General features: G+C 38.6%; 2 protein-coding genes across 7 annotated transcripts in view; one reads left to right on the top strand and one right to left on the bottom strand.

The window, feature by feature from the left end:
- The window catches only part of atp2c1 (ATPase secretory pathway Ca2+ transporting 1), a 134,594-nt gene extending 119,934 nt beyond the window's left edge, over positions 1-14,660 (top strand). For both annotated transcript variants that reach the window (XM_060850072.1, XM_060850071.1), the window contains exons 19-27: positions 837-934; positions 2,465-2,515; positions 3,669-3,835; positions 6,262-6,330; positions 6,522-6,638; positions 7,970-8,117; positions 8,437-8,532; positions 9,010-9,151; positions 13,571-14,660. In XM_060850072.1, coding sequence (XP_060706055.1) covers positions 837-934; positions 2,465-2,515; positions 3,669-3,835; positions 6,262-6,330; positions 6,522-6,638; positions 7,970-8,117; positions 8,437-8,532; positions 9,010-9,151; positions 13,571-13,689 — 1,007 coding nt within the window. In that variant the 3' untranslated portion in view covers positions 13,690-14,660. The remainder of the gene's footprint in view (positions 1-836; positions 935-2,464; positions 2,516-3,668; positions 3,836-6,261; positions 6,331-6,521; positions 6,639-7,969; positions 8,118-8,436; positions 8,533-9,009; positions 9,152-13,570) is intronic.
- aste1b (asteroid homolog 1b) overlaps positions 14,617-27,887 on the bottom strand; it is a 36,319-nt gene continuing 23,048 nt past the window's right edge. For 4 of the 5 annotated variants that reach the window (XM_060850075.1, XM_060850074.1, XM_060850073.1 and 1 more), the window contains exons 4-5: positions 25,798-25,993; positions 20,695-22,359 (exon numbers count right to left, since the gene is read on the bottom strand). In XM_060850075.1, the coding sequence (XP_060706058.1) occupies positions 22,050-22,359; positions 25,798-25,993 (506 nt within the window). In that variant the 3' untranslated portion in view covers positions 20,695-22,049. Of the gene's footprint in view, positions 15,693-20,694; positions 22,360-25,797; positions 25,994-27,887 lie in introns of those variants that run through there. The other variant, XM_060850078.1, reaches the window with a different exon arrangement.

The raw sequence follows: 27,887 nt of genomic DNA, 5'->3' as shown, positions 1-27,887 counted from the left end.
TGTTAAAATTGTACAAGACATTGGTTTGGCTGCATTTAGAATACTCTGTATAGTTCTGTTCGCCACATTACCAAGTGGTTGTGGACGCTTTGTAGAGAGTGCAGAAAAGGTTTACAAGGATGTTATCTGGTATGGAAGATGCTAGCTATGAAGAGGTTGAGTACGTTAGGTTTGTTTTCATTAGGAAAAAGGAGATTGAGGGGGGACGCGATTGAGGTTTACAAAATCATGAAGGGTATTTACAGGGTGGATAGAGACAAGCTTTTTCTCAGGGTGAAGGATTCAGTAACAAGAGGTCATGCTTTCAAGGTGAGAGGTGAAAAGTTTGAAGGGGATACATGCGGCAAGTATTTCACACAGAGGGTGATGGGTGTCTGGAACGCATTTCCAGCAGAGGTGGTTGAGGCAGGCACGGTAGATTCATTTAAGATGCGTCTGGACAGATGCATGAGTAGGTGGGGAGCAGAGGGATACAGATGCTTAGGAATTGCGTGATAGGTTTAGAGAGTAGACTTGGATTGGCTCAGGCTTGGAGGGCCAAAGGGCCTGTTCCCGGGCTGTAAATTTTCTTTGTTCTTATTGAGCTTATTTCCATGGCTAGTTCAAATATTCAAGTCAATTCTCCATTTAATATGTTCCTGTAGATCAAATGAAGATAATTTAGCAAATTGACACCAAAATATAATCAATAGGTCTTTAGATGAAGTACAAGATAGTTTAAATAATTTGATATTGGATGTATGCATATGTTTATTCTTGCAATTCTTAAACTGAATAATAGTGGATACTTAATAAAAGCTCACTTTTGTACTAAAAAAATGTTTACTTATATGCAGCTACCCGTTTGGGCTTGTATTCTAAGGGATCCCAAACCCTTTCGGGAGAAGAAATAGATTCACTAGATATTCAGCAGCTTTCACAAATTGTTCAGAAGGTATGCTATATTTAATTTAAGGTGAAACCTTATTTTATGCAGACATGAATGTTGACCATGAGATTTGGCAAAGAAGAAACAATTCATTTACTTTTAGAATTAAAATGTTGTATAACAGAACTTCATTTAGACTCTACACATCAGGACTATTAAATGCTTAGCAGGTAATTCGAGCTAGAATGACTTTAAGGTCAGAACATTCTGAAACCCGTGAGTATTTTTCCCATTGGCTGCCTCCGTTTGGCAATGTTTAGTTGGATTTAGCCGTGTTAGCAGAATTGAGTTTGCATTATTTAAATAGGCAATTACATTTCGCCTCAAGCTATTCATTGAAATTAAGAGAATTCCATTTTATTCTCAACAAATTGTTATAAAAAGAAAATAACCAATCTAACTTATATTTATTAATATTTGCATTAAACCACCATTGCTAGTCCAACTTAGTCCATGAACTATTAAAATAGAGTAACAAGAAAATCCATTTCTTTGATGCATTTTTTGAGTACCATAAGCTCCATACTGTTGTTATGCAATGTTTATTCCACATTGATGCAGCATGGCAAAATATGACTGAAGTTTGAAATCAGCTATCTCAGGATCATTTTGATTTTCGGCAAATGTCCAGAATTTCTTGCAGCTTGGGTTTCACCAACCAAATTAGAGCTGAAGGAAGGTACACTGCGACCTTGTGTAGATATTAAAATTGCTGTTTGGATTGATCCCAGCACATGGTTTTTGTATTTATATTAGCTAGTGGGTGTAATACTAATCGTGTATTTGGAGAGATTTATGCAGCTTTGACCAAATGCAAAACAGTATGGAACCATGAATACAAAAATAGTTAATCCATGCATTAAAATTCCACCATGACAAATTAAAATTTAATTCACCAAATTTGGTAATTTGTCGATTGACATTGTGTAAAATGGCCAAGAAATTTGCAGGGTTGTTGTAAATCCAACTTGTTAATTAACATCATTAAGGGCAGGAAACCAGCTGCCTTTACCTGATCTGACCTATACCATATGGTTGACTCCTAGTGCTCTTTGAAGCAGACTATCTGAGTCACTCAATTATGAAATGATTGTTATTGAAGAAGGCGAATCCTCACCACATTTTTAAAATAACTTGAAAATGGTCAGTGAATGCGGTTTTGTCTCAAGGATAATAGGTATAACATGGATTGCACAATACCAATGTCTACACTTGCAAGTGAGGGACAGTTTAAAAAGAAAAATCACTTTGGTTACATAATCTTGTAAATTGCATCTTGTTTGAAAAAGATTGTCAATCTGCCTGTGTTATTAGAAAAAAAACTCAGTGGCTTGAATAGTCTCGCTCTCTAACCATTGTGGAAAAGGTTTTAACTTAGAAATTTCATATTTGTTTGGAGAAAAGATACAATTCTTCTAGGGATTTTCTATTTGAAATGACTGTCGTATTTGTTTATTTAGAAGTGATAACGAGACCTGCAGTGCTTTGATATCTGATTTTTGTTTGAAATGACTTATTTCAATTGTGTTTTCACAGATAGCAGTGTTTTACAGATCTAGTCCAAGGCACAAACTGAAGATTATTAAGGTAACTATTAGCAGGTTAGAAAGATTTAGTCTGAAGACAGGCTATGTTAATTTCTACTTAAGGATTTCAAAACTTGCCTCTTTAAGTGTTATTGCTTATAAAGACAGCTCAGGAAGTCTGCCATAATTTCGGGTAATTTAGTTCAAAGTTTATATTTTTCTACATTCAACTTAGTTCAGGGAGGCATGTCTTCATGTTTTGGCTCATGTGAGATGTGGAGTTGTGCCCCTCAAGCTATTTAACCAGGTTGTCTGTCTCTTACAAATCAAAATTCTAGTCTTTCCTGGACGACAATTTGCCATTACCAATTTTTATTGGTTTACAACACAAAGTATAACGAAGGCATTATTTCAGACATGAGTTTCTTTTTAAATAAAAAGAGTTTGCATTCCACTTTCAAATCTCTATATGCAATGATTTGCCTAAAGCACTTTGTTCTTCCTAATCTGAATATTACAGCTGTATATGAATGATGTGGAATTAGAGAATGATTGTGAACAAATGGATCTTGATTTTTGTAGGGTCTCTGTTGAATTCATTGACTTAATACCCGGATGCCAGTAATTTACCTTTAAGTTTGAAGTAACTTGATCATGAGTTTTTTTTCATATTTTTTACCTCGTTTCTTCTGGAAGCATAATGATCTAATGCATCCAACTTTTGCCTAGGCTTAGAGGTTGAATTCAAAGTGTACTGTCGAATGATGATGTCTAATGAAAATTAACACTTCATTAATATATCGCAGCCATTTTTGAATTTCATTATAAAGAAAATTGATATTCCAGTGCACTTTTGGGTATCAAAAATTCATGTTAATTTTAATCATAATTCCTCACTCAGTTTTTAATTTATGTTATGACCACAGAAAACCTTCAGCAGAAAGGTTGGTTATTACTCAGAGAAAGAGGGCAGTTCTATTGATACAAGTCATTGAATATTTTTCATACTGTGCTAGATTCTTAACAAATGGGAGTGAAAGGGTATAAGTAGACAGGAAAATTGAAGTCGTAATCAGGTCAGTCATGTTCTTATCAAATGGCAGAACAAGCTCAAGGGGCCAATGAAGTTCTGCCTCTAAATCACATTTATCTAGTTTATTTGTATATGTACATCCAAATATATTTAACCTTTGTAACCTATTTGCCGTATTCAGTCTCTACAGAACAACGGTGCTGTGGTCGCGATGACAGGAGATGGAGTAAATGATGCAGTAGCATTAAAAGCAGCTGATATTGGGGTGGCAATGGGGCAGACGGGGACCGATGTCTGCAAGGAGGCAGCGGACATGATCCTTGTAGACGATGACTTTAAGACAATAATGTAAGTCATGTCTTCTATTGTTCCTACCAAACATTATGCAATAGAATGCTGCATGTTTCACAGTGAATAGAAACAATTCAGCGCAGTACATGCCCTTTGGGCCCTTGATGTTGCACCGACCTTGAAACCAATTTGAAGCCCATCTAACCTACGCTATTCCATTATCATCCATATGTTTATTCAATGACTGTTTAAATGCCCTTAATGTTGGCAAGACCACTACTGTTGCAGGCAGGGCATTCCATGCCCTTATTACTCTGAGTAAAGAACCTACCTCTGACATCTGTCCTATATCTATCACCCCTCAATTTAAAGCTATGTCCCCTCGTGCTAGCCGTCACCATCTGAGGAAAAAGGCTCTCACTGTTCTCCCTATCTAATCTTTTGATCATCTTATATGTCTCTATTAAGTCACCTCTCAACCTTCTCTCTAATGAAAACAGCCTCAAGTCCCTCAGCCTTTCCTTGTAAGACCTTCCCTCCATACCAGGCAACATCCTGGTAAATCTCCTCTTCATCCTTTCGAATGCTTCTACATCTTTCCTAAAATGCAGTGACCAGAACTGTATGCAATACTCCATGTACGGCCGCACCAGAATGTTGTACAGCTGCAACTTGACCTCATGGCTCAAATGCAATCCCTCTACCAATAAAAGCTAACACACCATATGTTAACAATCCTGTTAACCTGGGTGGCAACTTTCAGGGATCTATGCACCTGGATACCAAGATCTCTCTGCTAATCCACACTGCCAAGAATCTTACCATTAGCCCAGTACTCTGCATTCCTGTTAGTACTTCTGGAGTGAATCACCTTGCACTTTTCCGCATTAAACTCCATTTTCCACCTCCCAGCCCAGCTCTGCAGCTTATCTATATCCCTCTGTAACCTACAACATCCTTCTGCACTGTTCACAATTCCACCGACCTTCGTGTCATCTGCAAGTTTACTAACGATTCCTTCTATGCCCTCATCCATGGTCATTTATTAAAATGACAAACAGCACTGGTCTCAAAACAGATCCTTGCGGCACACCACTAGTAGCTGAGCTCCAGGATCAACTTTTCCCATCAACCACTATCCTCTGTCATCTTACGACTAGCCAAGTTCTGATTCAAACTGCTAAATCACCCACAATCCCATTCCTCTATATTTTGTGCAATAGCCTACTGTGGGGAACATTACCAAACACTACCAAAATCCATATATATTACATAAACCGTTTTACCTTAATCCACCTGTCTGGTCACTTTCTGATAAAGGTTTGTGAGGCGCGACCTATCCTTCACAAAATCGTGTTGACTATCCCTAATCAAATTATTCCTTTCTTAGTATTATTATAAATCTTATTTCTTAATCCTTTCCAACATCCTTTACCCACAACCAAAGGAAGGCTCACTAATCTATAATTACCAGTGTTGTCTCTGCTCCCCTTCTTGAACAAGGGGACAACATTTGCTATCCTCCATTAAACTTTTTCATTTGTACCCTAGCTTGAAATTCCACCATGAGGAATCACTAATAATTGCATCCAAAAATACAAAGGATCCTTGATAGAATTTATGATTTTTCTGTATTCTTTACTTTCGTAGAATATAGTACTAAAGTTAATGGACATTTACATGTCTTTTTGTGTGTTTTAATTAGCATAAGTTCACAGATCCCTGCCTTGTCATGAAAGAAATCTATTTAAATGTATTTCTGTTCCATTTTGTTTGTGCAATTCCTTAAGCTCTTCTAAACAGAAAAATGTACTGTATGTGTTGTCATACACTTGTGTAAAATTGAAACAAATTAGAATCCTATGTCATTAACCTGTAGTAATGTGCTCTTTGTCAGAAAAGAGGATCGTTTGTTTAAATGAAAACTTTAAGGAAAGATTTGTAACTCTTATTTCTGACTGAGACCTTTTCACCTAGTTATTTTTAAAGGAAAAGTTTAATACCTTAAAATGTTTAAAATCTCTGAGGTTTGAATGTTTTTATTCTGCACATGGAGCATTACTTAAAAGTAACAGCCAAACCTTTCAGGAGTGAAACTATGAAACAGTTTGACACACAAGCCTGATAGAAGTTTGGAACAGGGTTCTACAAGCAGCAGTTGATGCCACATCAATTATTAAACTGAAATCTGAAATTGAGTTTTTTTTTGACGATCAAATAAATTAAGAGATACCAGGCAAAAGCATGTTGCTGGAGTTAGGTTGCAGATCAGCCATGACCTCGTTAATTTTGAAACAATCTCGAGGGGATAAATCCCCTTCTCCAGTTCTTGCATTATACATCACATCAGAATGACTACACAGCTCAGAGTGATGCTGCGCTGAATTCCAGGCTGAAAATGGGCTGGGTTTTTAAAAAATGTATTCTTTGTAAGCCAAAATACTTATTAGCCATGTCGTTTAATGTAAAACACTCTATTCCAGGTCTGCAATTGAGGAGGGCAAAGGGATTTACAATAATATCAAAAATTTTGTTAGATTCCAACTCAGCACGTAAGTATAACTTATGATTAAATGAAGGAAACTAGTCAGTGACAAACTTATTTTTAATATTTTTAAATATAATTGCATAGTAATTTAATTACTTAGCAGGAAAAGGTTATCAACTCGATATTAAAATGTCTTTACTATAGGTTAAAAACAAGTGTTCACAGCAATTTTATGTAATTTCATTATTTTTGTAGGAGTATAGCCGCTCTGACATTGATTTCTCTAGCCACATTGATGAACTTTCCCAATCCACTAAATGCAATGCAGATTTTATGGATCAACATAATTATGGATGGACCACCGGCACAGAGGTAAAAGAAAACGCTTAAATTACTGATGAAATGTCACTCTGCTAATTCTTCCGAATATAAGTAGTGGATCTCCTATGACATTGTTCATGGCGAGTTGTAGCATATGATATTTATGAAATGGGCTGATGATAATCTCTTTTGACACCCAACAGATTCTCCACAATAGTGCTTCTGCAAGTCCATTCCTTTACTGCTTGTAGAATGTGTCCTTCTCCCTGCCTCAACAACATCTCCCTCTCCATTTTGTTCATAAGCCCTTATCTTGTGGAGATCTTACCCCTGTCAAGAGTATACGTCATATTTAATACTTCTTAGAAGATTTGTTTATTCATGTAACCATGTAACAGGAAGTGAAATATCTGTTGACTTAATGAGTTGTGCTTGTGTGGTTGAGCCCACACTGCACTGCACTATTGGCAGCAACATCTTTATTCAGGCAGCTTCAGCTGCTCTGTGTTTGTGCGTTTGCACTTGCATACTACCAACTATGTATGTTAGCCGGTTATTGTATGTTACTTGAATAAGTTTTGTTTTGATAAGCAACCAATAATTGTATTTATTAAATAAACCTGTTTGATAGATTATTTTTTCCTAATATAGCTCTTTAATACGCTATTTTTGAAATGGGAGCAATATTTGTGTATTATGATGTGATCTGTGGAGCACTGGGAGTAGAATGACCGTAAACTCCAACAGCCTTAGTCGTAACCCTTGTGCTAAAATAAATGAACTGTGAACTTCATTAATTAGAGTTGGATTCTATGTATCACTTTTCCTCACTTTCTTGTTTTTTTTTCTTGACATAATTTCTGTTATTTAGATTATACAATGTAGGAGCCAAAGTAAGCATAGGTGCCATTGCGTGTACTCTACTTATCATTGAAATCATGGCAGGTCTGATGATTGTCAACTCCACTTTTCTACATTTTCCCCATAAACTTTGATTCCTTTACTTATTATAGATCTGTCTGTCTCAACTCTGAATATACTAAATTACCCAGCCTTGACAACCCTCTACAGCCAAGAATTCCACAGATTCACTACACTTTGAAAGAAAAATTACTCCTCTGTTTCAAATGGACAACCCTTTACTCGAAGATTACGCCCTCTGGTCCTGGACTCTCCCAGAAGGGGAAACAACCTCTCTACATCTACCCTGTCAAGTCCGCTAGGAATAGTTTACAGACTCCAGTCAAGGCTCTCACAGATAATAAGTTTAAAAGTGTAAAAGCTCTTCCCTTGTTTGTCTTACCAAAATGTAATACCTCACAATTATCCAAATTAAACTCCATCTGCCCCTCTTCAGCCCTTTACTTTGTTCTCTTGTCCAGCCTGGGAGTTGAACCTGTTGATAAAGATGTCATCAGACAGCCTCCAAGAAATGTTAAAGACAGCATCCTGACCAGAAACCTGGTTGTCAAAATTCTGGTTTCATCACTGATAATCGTTTCTGGAACGTTATTTGTCTTCTGGAGAGAGGTAAGAACCTGCTAGCCAATTGCACCAGTGAAGTCTGCCCCTTTGTCCAAGTGGAAAGCCATTACTGTTTTGTTCATAGCATGGCAGCTGTCCTGTCTGTGCAAACTATTTCAAACTTGCTGGACAATTATGTATTTTTCTACCTTTAAAGTGCTAATCATAATTGCATCTTTAACAAAGATATCAGTTTTAACAACAAAACTTGCATTTAACAGTTCGATCCATTAGGTGCATCATTTAGTTTAAAGACCTAATTTTAAAATAAGAATTAAAAATTGTTTTCTGGTACTGAATTTTATGTTTGTTATCTGTTTCCCAGTTACAGGATAATGTAATAACACCACGTGACACAACAATGACCTTTACCTGCTTTGTTTTCTTTGACATGTTCAATGCATGGAGCTCCAGGTCGCAGGTATGATCAAGTCTTGGAATATTAACCAAACTGTAATAATGCAGTTCTGGCAGTTAAATATTAAAAGGAATTTATTTACTTTCACATTACATAACTGATCTCAATCTTATTTACATTAGTGTGTCTCTGAATCTTGCATGAAATATCTTAAATGCAGTTTTGTGAAATGTAGAAAAACACAATAACTTTACGAAGCAAGCACAAATCTCTTCTAGTAGCAAATTTGTCAAAGAGAAGCTTCTGGCTTTGTCCCAAACATGTTCTCTACCACTATTTTCTAACTGGCTGTCTTTTTCTAATGTAGTGCTATGTAATACTGAAGATAATAGTTAAATACATGTGGAGTTATAAGAGCTGAATATATGTATGATTAATTAAAAGGTGACTGTTAATGCCAAAAATGTTTCTCTTAATTTCTCTCTTTCTGCTCCTTTTTTTCTTCTCTTCCCTTACCCCCCCCCCCCCCCCCCCACCCAGACAAAATCTGTCTTCGAGATTGGGTTATGTAGTAACCGAATGTTTTGCTATGCTGTACTTGGGTCCATCATGGGACAGCTGCTCGTTATTTACTTTCCTCCACTACAGAAAGTTTTCCAAACTGAAAGTCTCAGTATACTAGGTGAGAACTTTAAGTGAACCACATAATGCTTTACTTGATGCTTTCATCATCCTGACAATTGTAAAACTGTTGATGCATTTTGCAAATTTCATTGTAACTTGCCATTCTCCAATTTATCTTTTTTTTTCCTTTTTGGTCACTGAATTGACTGTTCAATGGAATTTGTAAGTTTGAATAATTTAGCACCATGCAGTATTTGCTCAAAAATCTGATGAAGCATTTAATTTATTATCACAAAGTAATTATTAAGGCTAGTTTTAAAAAAATGGTACCTTCACCTTTATGGATTGGTGTAATTTAGAGTAAATGGTTATGATACAAGGTAACCAATACAAGTGAGGAAACTTTTGTGGGTTTTTTCCCATTGTTTCAATATGTACTCATGAAACTCAAATCTAACTGTGTGAGTGTTTCTTGTTTCTACAATTCTACTAAAATAAAAGTAAAATACTGCAGATTGTGAGAATCAGAAACCTGAACAGAAAACGCTAGAAAATATTAATGTGAAGTTGATTTTTCCGCCTCTGTACACACTCATGATTTCTTTAATTCTACTGTCGGGTTCGGTGAGATGACTTTAGCATCAGAGAGCTGGAGTATGGTTATTGAATATCTGTGATCTAAAACCTGAACTATGGGAACAGAAAACGTTTTTTTAATATGGAGTCCAATCCTTGAAAATATCCTCCATGCTAGGTGACAGTTAGTTTGAGACTGTGGGAGAAAGTGAGGACTGCAGATGCTGGAGATCAGAACTGAAAATGTGTTGCTGGAAAAGTGCAGCAGGTCAGGCAGCATCCAAGGAGCAGGAGAATCGACGTTTCGGGCATGAGCCCTTCTTCAGGAAAGTTCAGGAAAGAAGGGCTCATGGCCGAAACGTCGATTCTCCTTCTCCTTGGATGCTGCCTGACCTGCTGCGCTTTTCCAGGAACACATTTTCAGTTTGAGACTGTGGCTTTGTATACTATTTTTGTAATTTTGTTTAAATGAGTGCGGAGTACATGCTGGGGGAAAGGTGTGAAAGAATAACTAGCTTAAAAATAAGAAAATTGAAATAATACACAAGTTAAGATTTGTGCTGGTGACTGTATTTGCCACAGAAATTTAAAACAGTGATATATATTGTGTCACTCACGTGTTATCAAGTGTTAGACTTAACTGATGCCTTACTCAAGAGCCACAGAAGCATTGAAAAAATGTGCCAAATTGCCTCACATGATGAACTTCTGACTTGATTCACAGGTGGCAAGTTGGCAACCTGAACAATAGGTTTCACTCCATAAAATATTAGGATATTTAAGTATCCCAGTTGTTGAATGGGACTTGATATGGAATGAATACAGCTTGTGGATTTTCTGTTGAGTAGTAGTTTGTGTAGTTAGTTTGGGAGGAATTGTTTGAGAAATCTAAAACTGGAAATAGCAAAGTGTTGATGTGAATTTTAACTAATGATAAGAGTGATAACGTTATTAGATATAGGAGCAGGATTGTGCCATTTATCCCATCGCCATTCAAACCTATTCTATCATCAATTACAAGCATGGCCTTAAAACTGCATTCCTGCCTGTGCTCCATAATCCTTGATGACTTCATGCTGTAAAAATAGATGGTAAATAATTGAGACCCTAATTCTACTCCTAACAATACTCCACTTGTTATGGCTTTCCAACTGGAAAAAGATGCATTAATCACAATTGTCTATCTTAGAGTCATCGAGACCTACAGCACTGAGACAGGCCCTTTGGCCCAAACCGGTCCATGTCGACCAAAATGTCCATCCATGCTAACCCTGTTTGCCTGCACTTGGCCCGTATCCTTCTAATTCTTTTCTATCCTTCTATTTGTCCAACTGTCTTTTAAATGTTGTTAATATACCCATCTCAACCATTTCCACTGGCAGCTCATTACATATGCATGCCACCTTGTGTGTAAAAACATGTTCCTCAGGTTCCCTTTTATTCTTTCCCCTCTAACCTAAAACTGATGCCCTCTAATACTCAATTTCCTCAACTCTGGGGGGGGGGGGGAAAAGACTGAGTGCATTCATCCTATCCATGCCCCCTCAGTCTCCTACGCTCTAAAGAAAAAGGGTCCTAGCTTGTCCTGCATGCTTGTAAATTTCTTCTGCACTCCTTTTTCCAGTTTTATAACATCCTTCCTATAACAAGGTGACCTAAGTTGAACACAATACTCCAAGTGTGACCTCACCAACATCCTTACAACTGCAACATAACTTCCCAACTTCTGTACTCAGTGTACTAACTGATGAAGGCCAATATGCCAAAAGCTGTCTTCATTGCCCTGTCTGCCTGTGACTCCACTCTCAGGAAACCGTGCAGTTGAACCCCAAAGCCCCTCTGTTCCACTACGCTCCTTTAGGCACTACCTACCATTCACCATGAAACTTCTACTTTGATTTGACTTTCCAAAATGCAAGAATTCATGCTTATTTATATTAAACTCCAATTGCTGTTTCTCGACCCACTTCCCCAGCTGATCAAGGTCCTGCTGCAATTTCTGAAAACCTTCCTTACTGTCTATGATACCACCTATTTTAGTATCATCAGCAAACTTACTAATCATGTCTTGTACATATTCATCCAAATCATTGATACAAATAACAACCAGTGGTGGGCCCAGCACCAACCCCTCAGGCACTCCACGAGTCACAGGCCTCCAGTCCAGCAAGTATCCTTCCACTATTAGTATCTGCTTCCTACCATCAAACTAATTTTGTATCCAATTTGCCAGCTTACCCTGGATTCCATGTGATGTAATCTTCCAGAGCAGCCTACCATGTAGAACCTTATCAAAGGCCTTACTGAAATTCATATAGACTATGTCTCACTCTAACAAATTTGAGGCATGATCTCCCATGCATAATGCTATGCTGACTGCTCCTAATTAAACCCTGACTTTGCAAATGCATGTATATCTTATCCCTCAGAATCTTCTCAAGTAACATACCCACCTCTGATGTTAAGCTTACTGGTCTATAGTTCCTAGCTTTGCAACCCTTCTTGAATAATAACACCAAATTCACTATCCTCCAGTCTTCTGACACCTCATCCATGGCTAATGATGATGCAAAAATATCAGCCAGGACCTCCACAATTTCTTCTCTAGCCTCTTGCAGTGTTTTTGGACATATCTGGTCGGGACCAGGAGATTTATCCAGCTTCATACATTCTAATATATCCAGTACCACCTGTACTGTGATATGGTTTGTCCCAAGATAGCACCACTAACTCCTCCATCCTGTTTGTTCAGTATCAAACAACCGAACAATATTTACTTTCAGTTGGGCCTTTCATTTAGTTACTGGAAGCTAAAATGTGCCTGTCTCCCAGTCACATTTTATTTGAAAACAAGATACTAAATCCCACTTTGATTTTTCAGAGTAGAAATCAATGGATTTGAACCAGAAGAGCTGACTTCTTTCCCTCATCTGTATTATGAGAATCACTTCTTTCTTTGGATTCAGTAACTCATTCAAACTAGTTTGCCTGTATAGCCCAATGGTCTGAAAGGTTAATAGAAATAAGGAAAAACAAAAAGTTAACAACAGTTATTTATACAAAATAATTTTTGTTATTCTTTCACAAGATGTGGGTGTTACTGCCTCAGTCAGCATTTATTAATTGTGCTTGAGAATGTAGTGGCAGGGGTTGGCAGTTTTTGTGGGGTAGATACACTCAGTGCTGTTACAAAAGGAGTTCTTGATATTGATCCCATGACAGTGAAGTAACAGCAACATAGATCCAAATCAGGATGGTGTGTGTCTTGGAGAATTTACAACTGTTCCCATCTGCTTTTGTCCTTTGAGATGGTAGAGATCACAGGTTTGGAAGACTAACTCGTATCCATACGTCTATATTATTTAAAAAGTCTAGTAATATGATCACTGTTTAAAGGTTTTAAATCTTAATTCTATTTATCCTTCACACATAATTTTTTCCCCACATGGCTGAGATTTTGTTCATTTCCAAAAGGAAGTCTTATGACCCAAGATGATTTACATCATTTTAGGTATGTGTTCTGAAGAACATGAATGGCTTGAACTGTGACAGAGCACCAGGGACTATGCTCTTGTAACTATGATCACAATCACAATGGAGAGAATTCCAGCTAACATTCTCTGCACCATCTCTGTGAAATTTGCTTGTTCTTGTGCCTAATGTCAGCTTAGCTTAGACTTTGTTTTCTTGTTTGACACTGCATTTTGTGAATATGGTTTTGAACAGTTCTTTATAATTTTTGACTTTGAAAAGTGGAGTAGTAATATGAAATACTTGGAGAGATAATAGTTCTGTATTGCACCATTATGTAAGTGTCAGAACCTCTAATGAGAATGTGATTTCAGGCTGCTGCTTTATTTTTCACAGCATTTTAATTATACTTTGGTATCTCTTTTTTTAGATCTTATTTTTTTGGTGGGGCTCACTTCATCAGTTTGCATAGTCTCCGAGATCATCAAGCGGTTGGAGAGACGGAAAGAGAGAGGCCCAAAACAAAATAAATCCTTTTTAGATGTATGATGCATATTGCATCTTTGAGTTTATCAAACAAAAAAAAACTAGGTAACTAATATCCTGATGATGTGTTTGAAGAATGAACTTTGGATTGACATATAATGGCACTCTTAATTTAAAAGGACTGAAAAGATGTACTGAAAATGAGAACTATGAAGTATCTCTTGATCTCCATCTGTTGGGATAGCACAATGCAAATGGATGCAGAACTTTTCCCTGCAGACAGTGTGATTTGCTGCTTAAATGTACATAATATTTTGCTTCCTGTATAGGAAAGACTGCAAATGAATGTGGTGTAGAGTCTGCATTACACTGGATAGAATGAAAGTCTGTCTTTTCCTAATTTCAATACTATTATTTATCAATAAATAGTATGTTATTTTATACATGGTGTGGATTTCATAGCATAAATTAGGTATTCTTAATGCATTGGGCATTCCATTATTCCACGATATAAGCCACAAAAGTAAGATGCCTGCAGCTTTTATTTTCTTAATGTAAAATAATGTTAAAAAAATAAATTGCTGAAGTGCTTTTGTGTCCTTGTTTTTAAACTTTTGGAAGTCTTGACCACTATAGAAACCATGATTTGCAACCTAGAGGCTATGTCACATGTATATATGTGTTTAAACAAAAATGTGTACAATTTCGTGTTGAATGACGTCTGTGTATGCCAGAACATCTAATTGATCGCATATAACAGCCTGTAATACAAAACTAAATACAGAGTCTGCATTTTTGATTTTTTAAAACTGTGTTTGTTCTCATTAGTAATTGAATGCATTTATGGTGTAAACTGTGATAACATATACATTATTGCTTTTTTAAGACTTGGCAAATGTAATGAAGACCAGAAATGTAGGCAGTGATTTTCATTTTGTATTGGACAACAGGCACCATTTATCAGGCTACATCTGTGATGGAATTGTACAGTCTGTTTCAAAAATACAGTTTGTAATTAAATGATATTTGTAAGACTTGCCTCTCCTTATGATACTTTCTCCACTTTGCAGTCTTTCAGAAGTGGAACCTTGATTTCAATACAGAACCTAAAACACAGCTAGCAGTAATTCACTAGCTTCTTTTCTGATATGAGTATTGTTAATTAACTTGGCCGTTAAATAGTACTGCAAGTCAACGTGATACTTTGGTTGTATAAAATTTACTTTCTTGAATGTTATCAATTACAGCACAGTAAAATAACAGCTGGAATTTCCCCTGTGAAGTCACTGCAAGCTTCTAAGGACTGTGGGGGTGAGATTTTTATTCCACTGGTCTTGAAGTTCAAATTAAGTTTCTCCACTGACTTTGGAGTGAGCTGCTTATCCAAATGTAGAACTGATAATGGCTCTATGTTTGGTAGCTAGAACAGATTTGGAGGATGAGAATGCAGGGCCAAACAGCAGATCACAGCATAAGAAGCAGTGACTGACCACAATCTAGGTATTGTTATTGAAGCAGAGAACATGAAGGAGGTCTTGAAATAAAATGTTTTGATACAGTAAATAAGGGAGAAATGTTTCCAGTTGCAGGAAGGTTGGTTCCCAGAGGAAATAGATTTAAGATAATTGGGAAAACAGTGACAGTGTAGAGGAGAAAAAGAATTATTTGCTGGAGGAGTTTATTATCTTGAACACAGTCTGAAAGGCTGCTTAAAGCTGATTTGGTAGAAACTTTCAGAAAGCAATTGGGTATATAGCTGAAGAGGAAAGTTTTGTAGAGGAAGCGCAGGAACAGTGGGATGAAATGGATTGGTCTAAGACCTAGTATAGGCACAATGGGCTGATTGGCTTGTTACTAAACTGCATCAATTTATGATTATTTCCTTCGCAATAATACAAGCAAACAATATTGCAAAAGTGTTTTACATTTGCTTTTTAATATATCTGTTCTTGAGATTTTGGCATCTTGAGAAGGTGGTGGAAATCCATCACCTTGAGCCATTATGGTTCTTGGTATGGTCAGTGCATCCATGGTGCTGCTCAGGAATATATGCCAGAATTTTGATCCTGTGACAGTGAAGGAACAGTGACATCAGTTACGTTGCACACCATTGTAACAACAGGGAACAACTTGTAGATGGTGATCTTCATTGAGCATCTAGATCCATATCTAGACACTTGCCCTTCTAGATATGGATAGTGTTGCATGTCATGTTGAGTTTAATTAATGAGCATATGGGTGTATGCAGTATTCAATCAGCATTGTGTTTAATTACCACAACCATAATATTAAGTTGGACATACACAACTTTATAGCTTTAATGTCATTAGAATCATCTTTAAAATTAGGAAAAATATCAAATGGTGACAATTTTTGTAATTGTTTAGACATAGAGTACCTTGTATGAAACATCCCCATAATTACCTGCAAATGAATGTCTGAAGAAATCTACAGATGTTACTGCACAGAAGAAAGTTTTTCACTACCTTTAATAATCATAAACTTTTCATTTAGGTCACCCTTACATCTTCAATTCTCAAGGGACTAAAAGCTTAATCTAAATTATTGTGCCTGTCTACATTCTAACCTTTCATCACCAGCATCACACTGGTAATTTGGCTGTGTAGCCCTACCAAACCTATTATTTCCTTACCGAGGTGTTGTGATCAGAACTGAACACAGTATTCCAAATAGGCATGGATCAGAGCTTTATATTACCACACTCTGTCACCAGGAAGGCAGAGAAAATGCCTCAGACTCCCCCCCCCCCCCCCCCCCAATGCAGAAATGCAACATCCTAACAGACTTTTCAGCATCTCTGACTAATTCAGGTAATATGCAAAAATCCAAGCATCCCACTCATCTTTTCAGAAACCAATAGCTCCACCTGCAGGATGTGCAGGTCCAGCTTTGAACTGCTCATCTACCTCTGGGTCCCACAATACTCAAGTGGGCAGCACAGTGGTTAGCACTGCTGCCTCACAGCGCCTGAGACCCGGGTTCAATTCCCGACTCAGGCGACTGACTGTGTGGGGTTTGCATGTTCTTCCCGTGTCTGCGTGGGTTTCCTCCCACACTCCAAAGATGTGCGGGTCAGGTGAATCGGCCATGCTAAATTGCCCCTAGTGTTAGGTAAGGGGTAAATGCAGGGGTATGGGTGGGTTGCGCTTCAGTGGGTTGGTGTGGACTTGTTGGGCCAAAGGGCCTGTTTCCATACTAAGTAATCTAATCAACTGGAAGAATATCAAACAAAGTCTCGAATTATTATTCATGATAGACACAACACAGCACCAACTTATGTATTCCAATCCTCTTGAAGTAAAAGTCATATCTTGCAGATGTTGGTGCTTCCATATATTTGCTATCCTTATCTTTCTAGATGGAAGTGGTCATGAATTACATTTAAAAGACTTGTTATTTTTTAAATCAACATGGCCAAACATGTCGTGATGCATTTCTAGAACATGTGTGACTTGAACCTAGTCCAAAAGCTTGGTGTGGTATGTAGAGATTCCACCTTCTAATCTACAATGACAACCAGACTGAAGGTTGTTAACAGCATCATATACTGGGTCAACAATTTTCAGTAACCCGTTCCCTGATGGCAAGATCAGCATTAGAATTGCTAAGGCTGCAAAGTATCATGTCAAAGTTAACTCTGGGCCAATTGCAAACTAACTAAAAATATAAAGCTCTAAGTGTGGAAAGTTTGTGTTCTCAGCAACCTCCTCTACAGAAAGATGTTTGGCAAACTGATGTTAGAGAAAACTTCGATGTTGTGGCCATTACAGAGACGTGGGTAGAACAGGGACAAGAATGGCTGTTGCACGTTCCAGGGTTCAAATGTTTTAGTAGGATCAGACATGGGGGTAAAAAAGGGGGAGGCGTGGCATTACTTGTCAAAGACAGTATCACAGCAGTGGAATGGACGATGGAAGAGGACTTGCCATCTGAGGTAGTTTGGGCTGAGGTTAGAAATAGGAAAGGTGAGGTCACCCTGTTAGGTGTTTTCTACAGGCCTCCTAATAGTCCTAGAGAAGTAGAGGATAATATTGCGAGGATGATTCAGGAAAAGAGTGAAGGTAGCAGGGTGGTTGTTATGGGGGACTTTAACTTCCCAGATATTGACTGGGAGAGCTATAGCTCGAGTTCATTAGATGGGTCGGTGTTTGTACAATGTGTGCAGGAGGGTTTCCTGACACAATATGTCGACAGGCCAACAAGAGGGGAGGCTATATTGGATTTGGTTCTAGGTAATGAACCAGGCCAGGTGTTAGACTTGGAGGTAGGTGAGCACTTCGGGGACAGTGACCACAACTCGGTGACTTTTACTTTAGTGATGGAGACGGATAATCGTGCGCCGCAGGGCAAGAGCTATAGCTGGGGGCAGGGAAATTATGATGCAGTGAGGCATGACTTAGGATGTGTGGATTGGAAAAACAGGCTTCAAGAGAAGAACACTAATGAGATGTGGGGATTGTTCAAGGAGCAGCTACTGCGTGTCCTCGATAGGTATGTACCAGTCAGGCATGGTGTAAAGGGCCTTGTGAGGCAGCCGTGGTTTAGTAAGGAATTGGAGTCCCTTGTGAAAGGGAAGAAGGCGGCATATGTAAAGATGAGGCGTGAAGGTTCAGTTGGGGCGATTGAGAGTTATAAGGTAGCCAGGAAGGAGCTAAAGAGGGAGCTAAGAGAAGCGAGAAGGGGACATGAAAAGTCTTTAGCTGGTAGGATTAGGGAAAACACAAAGGCTTTCTATAGGTATGTCAAGAATAAAAGGATGACTAGGGTAGGTATCGGTCCAGTCAAGGATAGTAGTGGGAAGTTGTGTGTGGTGGCGGAGGAGATTGGAGAGACATTAAATCAGTACTTTTCATCAGTATTCACTCAGGAACAGGACACTGTTGCTGATGTGAATATGGAATCACAAATAATTAGAATGGATGCCCTGGAAATATGCAGGGAAGAGGTTTTGGGAATATTGGAAAGGATGAATATAGATAAGTCTCCTGGGCCTGATGGCATTTACCCCAGATCCTATGGGAAGCTAGGGAGGAGATAGCAGAGCCATTGGCCTGGATTTTTATGTCGTCATTGTCAACGGGAATAGTACCAGAGGACTGGAGGATAGCGAATGTGGTCCCATTGTTCAAGAAAGGGAGTAGGGATAGCCCTAGTAACTATAGGCCAGTGAGTCTGACTTCAGTGGTGGGCAAAGTCTTAGAGAGAATGGTAAGGGATAAGATTTATGAACATCTGGGTAGGAATAACGTGATCAGGGATAGCCAGCATGGTTTTGTGAAGGGCAGGTCGTGCCTCACAAACCTTATTGAGTTCTTTGAGAAGGTGACTAAGGAAGTGGATGAGGGTAAAGCAGTAGATGTGTATATGGATTTTAGTAAGGCGTTCGATAAGGTTCCCCATGGTAGGCTAATGCTAAAACTTCGGAGGTATGGCATTGAGGATACATTAGAGGTTTGGATTAGGAATTGGCTGGCTGGAAGGAGACAGAGGGTAGTAGTTGATGGATTATGTTCATCTTGGAGCGCAGTTACTAGCAGTGTACCACAAGGATCTGTTTTGGGACCATTGCTTTTTGTTATCTTTATAAATGATCTAGAGGAAGGACTTGAAAGCTGGGTAAGCAAGTTTGCGGATGACACAAAAGTCGGTGGAGTTGTGGATAGTGAGGAAGGAAGTGGTAGGTTACAGCGGGATATAGATAAGTTGCAGAGCTGGGCGGAAATGTGGCAAATGGAATTCAATGTAGCTAAGTGCGAAGTCGTTCACTTTGGTAGGAATAACAAGATGATGGATTACTGGGCTAATGGTAGGCTACTTGGTAGTGTGGATGAGCAGAGGGATCTTGGTGTCTATGTACACAGATCTCTGAAAGTTGCCACCCAGGTAAATAGTGCTGTGAGGAAGGCATATGGTGTACTGGGCTTTATTGGCAGAGGTATTGAGTTCCGGAGTCCTGAGGTCATGTTGCAGTTGTATAAGACTCTGGTGAGGCCTCATCTGGAGTATTGTGTGCAGTTTTGGTCGCCATACTATAGGAAGGATGTGGAAGCTTTAGAACGAGTGCAGAGGAGGTTTACCAGGATGTTGCCTGGAATGGTAGGAAAATCTTATGAGGAAAGGCTGAGGCACTTGGGGCTGTTCTCATTGGAGAAGAGAAGGTTTAGGGGAGATCTGATAGAAGTGTATAAGATGATTAGGGGTTTAGATAGGGTAGATACTAAGAACCTCTTACCGCTAATGGAGTCAGGTGTTACTAGGGGACATAGCTTTAAATTAAGGGGTGGTAGGTATAGGACAGATGTTAGGGGTAGATTCTTCACACAGCGGGTTGTGAGTTCATGGAATGCCCTGCCCGTATCAGTGGTGAACTCTCCTTCTTTATGGTCATTTAAGCGGGCATTGGATAGGCATTTGGAAGTTATTGGGCTAGTATAGGTTAGGTAGGATTCGGTCGGCGCAACATCGAGGGCCGAAGGGCCTGTACTGCGCTGTATCCTTCTATGTTCTAAAATAATTGGACAATTGACTTCTGGCTCAGATGAATATCATCGCGTAGGGCTGTGTTCTGAATATGGGAGTTCACCATCACACAGCGAACCCCAGCACATTCATTCTCAAGTAAGCAGCAAGTCCTGTGCTTGCTGAGCTGAATAGCTGATAGTTACATTCCAAAGACATGCTGTATGGTAAGCTTTCTATCGTCACCCATGTTTACAATATCAGGCTATCTAAAAGCAACATCTCCAGGTGATCTAGGACATGTTCTCAAAAAAAACCAAAGCAAGGGACCTGACTGGACGAGGTGCATCAACTCAGACCAAGTCAAGTACAAAACGGATTGCCACATTTGTGGCTGTAAATGCCATTTCATATGACTTTCAATCCAGAAATGATGCACGCTGCTGGAGCAGATGGTGAGCTACCAAAATGGATGAAACATCAACTTATTCAGTTAGTTTTTTTTGGTTTACTTATCTCTCAAACAGTCTAAAATTTAGTTTTTAAAAAATTATCATAGCAGATCAAAGTTGAGTCTCCACACATGGAAAACATGACTCAAGATTTTATTCAATTTCCAGAGAATCCGATAACAATTTCAAACATTTTGTCAATTCTGAATGAAAGTTGACAGACTTTACTGCCTGTACAGTAAAATGTAGTATTCATAAATTGAAAACACTGAATAAAATATACTTTGGGATAGACACTAGTCCTGAAATTAGCAATAAATCAGTGACTCCTGCATGATGCATATCTCACTTAGATTGGACATTGAAATTTATGTGCTAGGTTGGAAGCAACAAAGTTCCTAAAATGTATCTTTTATGTTAAATGTGAAACTAGCAATGTAATGTGGAAGGATAGGTATTCACTGATTAAACAACTTTCAGCCCCATTAGGACCTTTGTAACTCTAAAACGGTCAAGTTGGGATCTTAACTTGTTGCGGAGGGAGGGTTAGGGATTCTGGAAGAAGGGCTTATGCCTGAAACGTCGATTCTCCTGCTCCTTGGATGCTGCCCGACCTGCTGCGCTTTTCCAGCAACACTTTCACATCTTAACTCGTTGCAACTTGCAAACTTAACTAGTCAGATGCTAATTTAAGCACGGCTAGATTTAACTCCTGGTCTGTACTCCATTAGATACAAATTCAATAACAGGATTACATTTGGAGTCTATTTCTTTTGTCGATGGACAGCAAAGCTAAAATTCAAATGAACCAGTTTAGTTCATGCTCACTGGTTGTGTGTTCAGGTCAGAAGTGAAAACCAGACCAGACTCAACTATTGTGACTGAGAAATAGACCAAATACTGAGATTCACATTTAAATACATATGGTTAATGTGCAAAAGAAAATATTAACCCTGGTCAAGGAAGAAATTATTACCCTCAGTGAAAGGAGGGAGATAAATTTGACATTGATATTTCAGTCTGTGGGAGGCAGAGCAAAATATACAAAACATAGTTAACATACAGATTTTAAAAATATTATGGTGGCTAGCCAAACAAGACATGTGACCGTAGCAGAAGTGGTAATACTTGTTTTATAGTGTATGCTGTATGGAAGGTAATGTTGGTTGAGATTAATTTGTCCTACAACTAAGATGTTTGTTGAGTTACTTTCTAAACAGCAATCCTAGAACTTAACACCAGAGTGAAGCATCTCAGTTACAAACCTGAGGAATAAAAGTGTGGTTAATTAATTTACACGTGGATTCCTTCTTTTCATTTTTTTATATAGTAACTGGATAATCTTTTCTCCATAAAGGGCAAGTTTAAAAACAAGATGGGCTGTTGTGATGCACCCTCATGAACCCCTTGTGCAATGCTGTAAAATGGATTGTAGATCATTCAGTATTAAATTTCAACAGCTTTTCATGGTACAAAATAACACTAATTTTATCAAAACTCCTCAGTTGCCAAGGCTGCAAATCGGTTATTTGCATCATGCCAGGTACCCTGTTTCTCCTTATTCTCATTTATTGATGATCCAGAAGAATTAGTTGTTTGTTTTTCCTTAAGTTTGGCTTGAGATTTGTGTTTAGACTTGTGTTTCTTCTGGAAGTAGTCTGCTGGTACTGTGGTGATCACGGTGTGCAGGAGCTCATGATAAACCTCACCTGCAATCAGAGAACCTTTCAACAGATCCTCTGCAGCAACCATTGACTGGAGTGTTTGGTATAAGCGATGCACATAAGTCCCACGATAGAGGCTTTCCAGGATAAAAAGAAAGAACAGATGATATGAGGGGGAATACTTAAATGGGTATTCAGAAATGAACAAGAGTCAGAGTTACAGAGATGTGCGAAACAGATCATGCAGTCCAACTTGACCATGCTGACCAGATATCCTAACTTAATCTAGTCCCATTTGTCACCACTTGGCCCATTTCCCTCTAAACTATTCCCTATTCATATCCCCATCCAGGTGGCTTTTCAATGTTAAAGTTGGACTAGCCTCCTACACTTCCTTAGCACTGGTGCCTCACAGCCCTAGGGTCCCAGGTTCATTTCCAGCCTCGGGCAACTGTCTGTGTGGAGTTTGCACATTCTCCCCATACCTGCGTGGGTTAATTCCCCCAATCCAAAGATGTGCAGGCTATGTGAATTGGCCATGCTAAATTGCCCATAGTGCTCATGCACGTGTAGGCCAGATGCATTAGTCTATGTGGGTTACTCTTCGGAGGGTCGGCATGGACTTGTTTGGCCGAAGGGCCTGTTTCCACACTATAGGAATTCTAATTCTATCCTATCTACCTGTGGCTCCACTTTCAAGGAATTATGAACTCCAAGGTCTCCGTTCAGCAACACTCCCAGGAACTTACCATTAAGTCCTACGGATTTGCTTTTCCAAAATGCAGCGTCTCACATTTATCTCAATTAAACTCCATCTGCCACTCTTCAGCCCATTGGCTCATCTGATCAAGATCCCATTGTACTGAGGTAACTTTCTTTGCTGTCCACTACACCTCTAAGTTTGGTGTCATCTGCAAACTTCCTAACTATACTTCCTATGTTCACATCCAAATCATTTATAAAAAATGAAAAGTAGTGGACCCAGCACCAATCCTTGTGGCATACTACTGCTCACAGCCCTCCAGTCTGAAAAGCAACCCTCCATCACCACCTCTGACTTCTACCTTAAAGCCAGTTCTGTATTGAAATAGCTAGTTCTCCCTGTACTCCATGAAATCTAACATTACTAACCAGTTTCTCATGAGGAACCTTGTCGAACACGTTACTAGTCCATATAGATCATGTTCACCACTCTGCCTTCTTCAAACCACTTGGTAAAAACTTCAAAAGACTATCAAGTTTGTGAGATATGATTTCCCATGCACAAAGCCATGCTGGCTATCCTTAATCAGTCCTTGCCTTTCCAAATACATGTACATCCTATCCCTCAGGATTCCCTCCAACAACTTGCCCACCATTGATGTCAGGCTCATTGGTTTATAGTTCCCTGGCTTTTCCTTACCCCCTTAAAATAGTGGCACCTAGTTTCATTCCAGGATTAGTAGTATTGCTCGAAATGCAAAACTTATCAGAAGCAAGGTTGGAAATACATTAAAGTGAAACTCTATTAAAACTACAAACCAGAAAGATTACCAATCTGTGGCAGTTTTCATCTCTTAGACAATAATTTGGGCTGTAGGATTCAATTGTAAATATTGTCTACTATGCATCGGCAGCCCATTTGCTGCAGACGAAGACAGTGGAAGAAAGATTTTGCTGGCTTCTGTTTTCTCTGGACCCTCTTCTGGGTCAGCTGAGCTTTTCATTTCATTTCTGCTCACCTCTTACAATATCCTTGCAAACAGTCAGCCTTAAGAGATCATGGCAGTAAGTTTTCTATAACACGATAGTTGCGTTCTTGTGCAACTCTTACAGGAAGTTTCTATTTAGAAACAGCACTTAGTGTTGGCGATATAATCGCATTAGAGCTAACGCATTTTAAAAGTTCTCACTTTGGAAACAGCACCCCCAATTCAGCAATCGTGTTGGAGCACAACGAGCTGTGCCATCTATTTTTTACCTACCAATTTCCGGGACATAACCTGGAGCTTTTTGACTGGATAGGATGCTACCTCTGAGCTATTCACTTATGCAAGCAAATTGCTTTAATACTTGTATAATCCTGCTGTATACAAAAGTACAGAAATGTACTTTAGAAAAAAAGACTATTGTTTACTAACAAAAGCTCAATAATAACTGTTTGCTCAAGTTAGAAATCAGCATATTTAAAGATATTAACTGTCCCACAGCCCCACTGTAGAATTTGACTGTTTGCCCCATGCCTCATACAGAGGAAGAGGAGCAGGCCACTCAGTCCTAAATCCTGTTCACCTTTTGATTGATCATAGCCAAGATGGACCTTAACTCCAGTTACCTGATATTGATCCACATCTTGCAAAATAATTTCTCAAATTTCAGAAATCCAATTCACTAAGTATCACATCCTTTCAGCACAGTGTTCCACACTTCCAAACCTATTTAAATTCGGAGTATTCTCCACTTTACAAATTCTGATTTCACCTCTCGTGTCTTATCTCTGGGTGAAACTAAATGCTCACTGGCTCTCCACTTTTGGTGATAACTTTATGACTACACTTTTGATTGAACGACTTGGACAAGTGATAACATTCTGTTCCATTTTGTCTTTGAACACTTCCATCAAATCTTTGCTTACTCTTTTCCTTTGAAACAGCATTAGCTTCTCTAGCCTATCCTGTCAAATAAAACTCCTCCCCCAAAACAGTAACACTTGTGCAATCTCTCCACAGCCTTGATCATTTTTCTAAGATAAGCCAAGCAAAACTGTGTACAAGTCTAGCATTAACTGTCTGTTTAATTAGAAATCAAGGATCCAATAAGCTTATTTCTAAATTAAACCCTCACTACTAAAGACCACTAAGTGAAAAATAGGTCTATTTTTCTCTTGCACTGGATGTGGGCATCGTTGACCAGATCAACATTTGGTACCCATCTGTCAATGCCCTTGGAAAAATGGTGGTGAGCTGCTGCAGTCCATGGCACGTAATTACACTCCATGCCCTACTTCATCCTTTCTGCCATTTCTTTGTATTACATTTCATCAATCATCTTTCTGCCTAGATTTTTTATGTGCAAACTATTTTCCTAGTCTGGATTATTGATGGATACTCATCGTATTAAAGTTGTTGGATAGTTTTTGTAATTTTAACCAGAGCAGGCAAAGCTAAAGAGATCTATAATCAATTACATCCAGAATAAAAATAACCTACTTTCTAATAATTATTTCCATGATTGCAAAATATTAGGTTTGGAATAATTTGAACGTAATGTAAAATGTGGTGCCAAAGCAACAACTGAAGGTGAGCATTATGCTATTCGGAGAGACCTGACTGCACAACAATTACTGTACCTTTTAGACAAATTCACACTGAGGCTACAAACATATTGATCTGAATTATCTCATAGTATTTGCAGGATATTAAATATGAATTACAATCACAAATCCACCAGCCAAACTGCTATTTCCTGGAATGTAAAGGAGTCAAGAGCAAACAAGGCATTTTCCATTTCTTTGGTTGAGATGATAACATTAACTTGGCATTCAATAAGCCTCAGTCACACAGCTATCTGTAATCGATTTGTATAAATTTCCTTACCGTGTAATATCAGGCACAGGAAGGGGAAAGCACAAAAGCTGATTTAGGTAGATTCCCATTAACAGACAGCTCTGCCACTGACAGAACATGTGAGCCACATTTAGGTCCAGATTCCACATTTGCTGTTTCCTTTCTTTCACGTGGGTCAGTCTGTCACGCACCATTCTGATGCTCTTCTCGTCAAAGCTGCTGTTACCTAAGGACATTGATCGTGAACCTAATTAGTCATGCGCAGCAATTATTTATAATTTTTCATTGTTAGATCTAACACTGAGCTCTCAGCTACTGGCCCCTCGTAATGCAGAGTGGTCATGGGCTCCTTGTGATAGGGTTCAGTTGACTCATTGCTAGGCTGATTTATGAGGAGAAGCTAAATAAGTTGAGCATGTACACAATGGATTCAGGAGAATGAGAGGTGATATTTTTATGATCCTGAGGGAAAATGGGGGAAATATCATGAAGACACTAAAACTAAGGGACAAACGAAGAATAAGAGGTCTCCCTTTTAAGACAAGAGTTTATTTCTTTCCACTAAGCAATGACCCATTAAGAGAAATTAGCTTCCCTCGGAAAGCACAGTACACTGGATCATTGATTATATTGAAGACTTATTTTCACAGATTTTTAATGGACAAGTAAGTTGTGGGTTATAGGTGACAGACAGGAAAGTGGAATTGAATCCACAGTCAGTTATGATCATATTGGATGGTGGCACAAGCTAAAATAGGCTACATCTTTGTTCTTATAAATGCACTGATATCTGACTACTGACACCCTGCGACTCCTATTAAAAGATTCCTTACAAATCAAGTTAGACACCACCATGTATTAGGTAAAAACAATGACTGCAGATGCTGGAAACCAGATTCTGGATTAGTGACGCTGGAAGAGCACAGCAGTTCAGGCAGCATCCGAGGAGCAGTAAAATCGCGTTTCGGGCAAAAGCCTTTATTCCTGATGGGCTTTTACCCGAAACGTCGATTTTACTATTCCTCGGATGCTGCCTGAACTGCTGTGCTCTTCCAGCACCACTAATCCAGAACCACCATGTATTGTTAACCCTTGTTCCAGAACCCTCTGCTTTAGGAGTAAATCAACGAAACTGATTCTAAGATTTTCTATTTGATGATTTATCACTAGCAAAAGGCCTCAGATTTAACCTTTCTTTTTGTATTTATTGAGCTGGTCTCAGCTAGGGCAGCAGACAGGGTACGAAGCAGGGATTTGGAGGCTAGGAAGATGGAAACAATTTTGTTTACTACTTCTGAGAACCAGTGAAGTCTCAGATACACAACTAATTTTCAGTCAATGACAGGAGCCTGCACAGCTTGGCTAGTTGCTTTGATAGTTAATGGGGCTCTCAATCCCATTTTAAACCTTACACTGAATTTTTTTTTAAATTTTATGCTTTAAATCATTTATTTTAGCTTTTTATTCAACTCACTGAACAACTGCAGTGAATAGTCCATCATCTCAGCTACAGGAATGATAGTCAGCAAAGATCTCAGCTACCACAGAATGCATTAAATTGTAGAAAATAACTAATAAAAATAAAAATACAAGCTGCAGAAAATCCCATAAGTACTATACCCTGATGAATTTCTGATCAGAATTTGAATAATAATGACTGATAAATCAACAGAACGTTCTGGGGAACAGTCAAATTGATTGTTTAAAATTTACTTAAATTCCACTTTTATCTCTCAACTTAATTTAGGATGTTAGTCAATTTGTAAATGATAAAATTAGTTTTAAGAAACACTGGAAATACTTAAAAATATCCAAATTTGCTTGTCTGACACTGCCTGTGAACATGCTGCAGATGCTCCCCCTAGTGTTACAGCAAAAATAAATTCAACTTTTGCTACCTATTTTCTCCAGGGCAGCTAAGGTAGCGAAGAGTAAAAATATGAACTGACAAGGCAGCACAGATTTTTTTGGTCATAAACTCTGTGCAATAAAGTTGCAAAGAGAAATCAGTACCACATGATGCAGCACTGATATACCAGCATGGTTGCTCAGTGGTTCACACTGCTGCCTCATAGCGCCAGGGACCCAGTTTTGATTCCAGGCATGGGTGATTGGAGTTT

The sequence above is a fragment of the Hemiscyllium ocellatum genome, chromosome 34, assembly GCF_020745735.1.
Source record: "Hemiscyllium ocellatum isolate sHemOce1 chromosome 34, sHemOce1.pat.X.cur, whole genome shotgun sequence".
Lineage (NCBI taxonomy): Eukaryota > Metazoa > Chordata > Chondrichthyes > Orectolobiformes > Hemiscylliidae > Hemiscyllium > Hemiscyllium ocellatum.
This window is presented reverse-complemented; position numbering and strand designations above follow the sequence as displayed.